This window comes from Pungitius pungitius, chromosome 7 (genome assembly GCF_949316345.1).
Source record: "Pungitius pungitius chromosome 7, fPunPun2.1, whole genome shotgun sequence".
NCBI classification, from domain to species: Eukaryota; Metazoa; Chordata; class Actinopteri; order Perciformes; family Gasterosteidae; genus Pungitius; species Pungitius pungitius.
In genome coordinates, this window is record NC_084906.1 from 17,880,820 (window position 1) to 17,884,549 (window position 3,730).

The 3,730-nt window shown below is 50.7% G+C and overlaps 1 protein-coding gene across 1 annotated transcript; it reads right to left on the reverse strand.

The window, feature by feature from the left end:
* Positions 1-482: 482 nt before the first annotated feature.
* On the reverse strand, positions 483-3,730 carry trabd2b (TraB domain containing 2B). Its single transcript, XM_062563557.1, has 2 exons — positions 3,279-3,730; positions 483-1,342 (listed from the first exon to the last, which is right to left on the reverse strand). Exons 1-2 carry the CDS (start codon positions 3,390-3,392, stop codon positions 647-649), a joined length of 810 nt encoding a protein of 269 aa, XP_062419541.1. The 5' UTR covers positions 3,393-3,730; the 3' UTR covers positions 483-646.

Sequence of the window (3,730 nt, forward strand, 5' to 3'; positions counted from 1 at the left end):
ACACTGTTTGCGTGTTACATAAAACCGCATCTCTCTTCTCTTGTGCGGCTTCACAATAAATCTAAAGGCTGCCCCATCGAGAAAAAAGACGGGAGGCGTGGATCCCGTTTTTTTTAAGATAAGGACACAACAGATTGCAAGGCCCTCCTTAATGGCATCAGCTGCGCCTCCTCTCCATTGACCGCAGAGTCACACATACTGCTGAGCTTATTCCTACGCGCAGCAGAGCTCAGTAGTTGGGAGGTGCTGATGAAAGAGGAGAGGCCTCCGGGAGGCCTCCGCCTCTCAAATTAGCCCCTCAGAACTGTCACGCGGAGCTTTGCGTGCGTGCGGCGGGCCTCCGCGCGTGCGGGGGGGGGGGGGGGCGTTATTTCGTCGATTTAGATCGAAGGTTGCGTCGATTACGCGAGTAAAGCTTATCAAAAAAGAGAAGGAGGAGGTTTATGTTGGTCTTTCTTTCGCCTCCTCTCCCCTCCTCTAATGCGTTCTGCATGTGCGTGGCTCAGCCCCGGCGGCCCCCTCCGCGCATTCAGCTGTTGAGTGTTTGTTCAGTGAGGTGGACGGACATCCATAACCGTAAAGCTGTCTCCGGCTGAAAGGTTTTGATCACTTGTTTTTTTTTTCCTCCCTTAAATTGTTTTTACTCTCACGCTGTGCGGAGCTCACCCTGCTGCTCTACTACAAACACAACCACACACACACACACACACACATCTAGCGTAAAAAAGGAGAGCCCACGAAGGCCCGGCGCGCTTCCTTTCGCTCCTCCTACCTGAGAGAAGTTCAGCCCGTTGAGGGGGTGACACTGCTCCTCCACCCGCTCCACCGCCCCCGTCACCTTGCCCAGCCGCTCGGCCTCCTGCGCCAGGAACAGGTCCAGCACGGGCGTCCCCCTGGACCGCACGTCCCACTCCGTCAGCGAGTTCACCATCAGCATCACCCAAACGGGCCTCTTCCTCTCCCAGTTGCCCGCGATGGCGTTGAACAGGTAGTCGGCGTACAGGCCGCGCCCGCGCTGGTCGGCGGTCATCCAGTGGGGCATCCGGTGCTTGACGTAGTCCAGGTGGCGTTTGAGGCGGCGGTACAGGTCTCGGGGCAGCAGCGTCTGCAGGTTCTCCCCGTGGGGCAGCAGCTGGCAGCTGGTCAGCCTGGAGATGGTCAGAGGGTCGGTCAGGTCCAGCTCGAAGAACACGTTGCGGCTGCTGCGGAACGCCTGCTTGGACCGGTCGGCGACGAAGTCCCAGACGCGCGTGTAGGGCACGTGGATGGTGCCGAACAGGTAGGAAGGCGGGTGAGGAGGAGCGCGGTTTACCCGCCACAGGAAGGAGTTCATGTCGCGTTGCTGCGGAGGAGACCGAGGAGAGAGGGGGGAGGGAGGGAGGGAGGGAGGGAAGGAATACGTTAAAGGTGGTTAAGATTTCGAGAGCAAAAGGAAAAAACAAATATAATTTTATAGGAATCCAACTGAAGCCGACACATTGTGACTCATCGGCTCGGCTCAGCGCTTGAAACACTTTGTGGAGATAACTGCGTGGGATGCATGTGGTCAGGAGGTTTTAAGGAGGGGCCTTTGGGGCTGCGAACAGACCCCCCCGTGTATTGTTGGGGCGCATACCTCAGCGTTTTGAAGGCTGCAGTGCAAATACACTGCGCTCAGAGCTCATAAAACCCCCCCCAAAAAAGCCGAAAGAAACCTGCCCTCCATTGTGACCCCACTGTGATACTTTTGTTTGTGAAATGTTTCACACCAGGCGGAGAGGTCGGCTGCTGACAGCCGCAGCTTCGGCACGTTTTTATTGTCCTTTACGGTTTATATTACTGGAAGTGTATGTCTGGTGCGGTTATCATTTGAACAATGTCACAATGGAAAGGACGTAATCACCACCCTTCTAAATGAGCACGAGGGCCGCGTTGCGTCGCAAAGCGTGTTTCTTGCTCTGCAAATGTGTTGCGCATGTGTTCCGACTTTGATGTTGGCATTAATATGAAGAAAAGAAATGAACTCCTATAAACAATATTAAACGTCTGGCTCTTAGGACACTGTGTGATCAGCCATTTGAGGGATGAAACCCATTACTGTAAAATAAAGTTATTCTTAGAAAATGTTAACTTCTCAAATTTAATCAAGACTTCCTTTAACGTTGGTTCAAATGATGAGTTTAACGGTACCAACGTTGTCCCAAAAGCCAATGGAGTCTTCAAATGGGATGTTCTGCTCTCTTCATAATGAATGAGCTTTCAGTTATTTCTCTCTCAGCAGCATCTTGTCATCCGTGAACGCGCGCGTGGCCCGCTCCCTAAAATAAAGACCTTTTGGACGTGGATCGTGTGGTGCGTGTCCTGCCGGAGAGGCCGGATCCCCATTCCGCTAAGGCGCGTGGACTTTTCGTGGGGGAGCTCCTTATTTTTATGGGGAAATGACTCTTAACAGAAAGCAGAGAGCGCCGCACTGACTGACGCGTTGCAAATCACACGAAGCCTTCACTGATCTCTCACGCAAAACGCACAAATCAAACAATAGCCTGTCAGCTCGAAAATACGGCGTGCGCACAAGTGTCTTATTTAAAACATTTTTTTTTAAAAAGCCTGTCGCTATGGTACTATTTTTTTTTTTTAGCCCATAACTCAGACGGACACATCAACGTCCAGACAGCCACATCCATAATTTTACCAATATGCGCATATAAATGTTCAATAAGGCCGCGTGCGTTTCGCTGAAACACGAGCGCGCCTGTGGGGTCAGTGAAACTTGTCTGGCTGGTCTCTCCCCCCCCCCCCCCCCCCCTCGCGTTTGTCGCATAAACAGCCGTAAAGTCGTGAAGCTTTAACAATTTCTCGCATGTCTTCTTCAAAGTGATTTAATGCGTCGGTTCTGAAATACCTGAAACTTCTTTACACGACTGAGTGCAAGGCGACAGTGTTTCATCACTGCACATATTAATAATAATAATATTACCGCAGAAAGTATATTTTTATTGTTTTATCTTAGTATTATCATAGGCTATTATATTCAACCATTGATCCATTGATAGTGCAATTAAAGCGTACATTTGCATCCTGCGGCTTATAAAATAAGCTAAATGCAGATGTGTAAAATATCGTAATATATAATAGCGTCATTCTTTGCACAATTATATTAAATTATATGATTGATTTTGCCATCCTGCCGATCCACATTTCACGATTATTTCTCCATTTGCACGTTTTTAAGGAAACAACCCGACTTGACTTTCTGGGTAACACACAGGTCGCAGGTACAACTTTGAAATGAAACTCACCGACCGCGGTGCGTCGCACTGCTTCGGTCTGTCCGGTCGGTGTGCGCCCCAGGGTGCCACCGTGTGCAGCAGAGCGCACAGGAGCACCAAGCTGGATCCCGGCAGACGCACCATAGTGTCGAGGTGACGGGGCACTGCGAGTCAACCAGCTCTCGGATTGTCTCTCTCTCTTCCGAGTCCAACTCCTCTGGGATAATAATAATTATAACAATAAATACAAAGAAAAACTAAAAAAAAAAAAGCCCGTTACCGGTGGCCTCTCGGCTCAGATGTGCCGCGCCGCTGGAGGACCATCCCCGGGCTCTGGAGGACTTGTTCCTCCTGTCTGGAACTTTTTCGGACAGTTTCCTTTTTTTTCTTTTCTCTCTTTTTTCTTGTACTCGGTGCAGAGCTGAAGCACGAGCCGCCGAAGACTCGCTGGAGAGTTTCCGCAGTGCGCGCTCCGCAAGTTA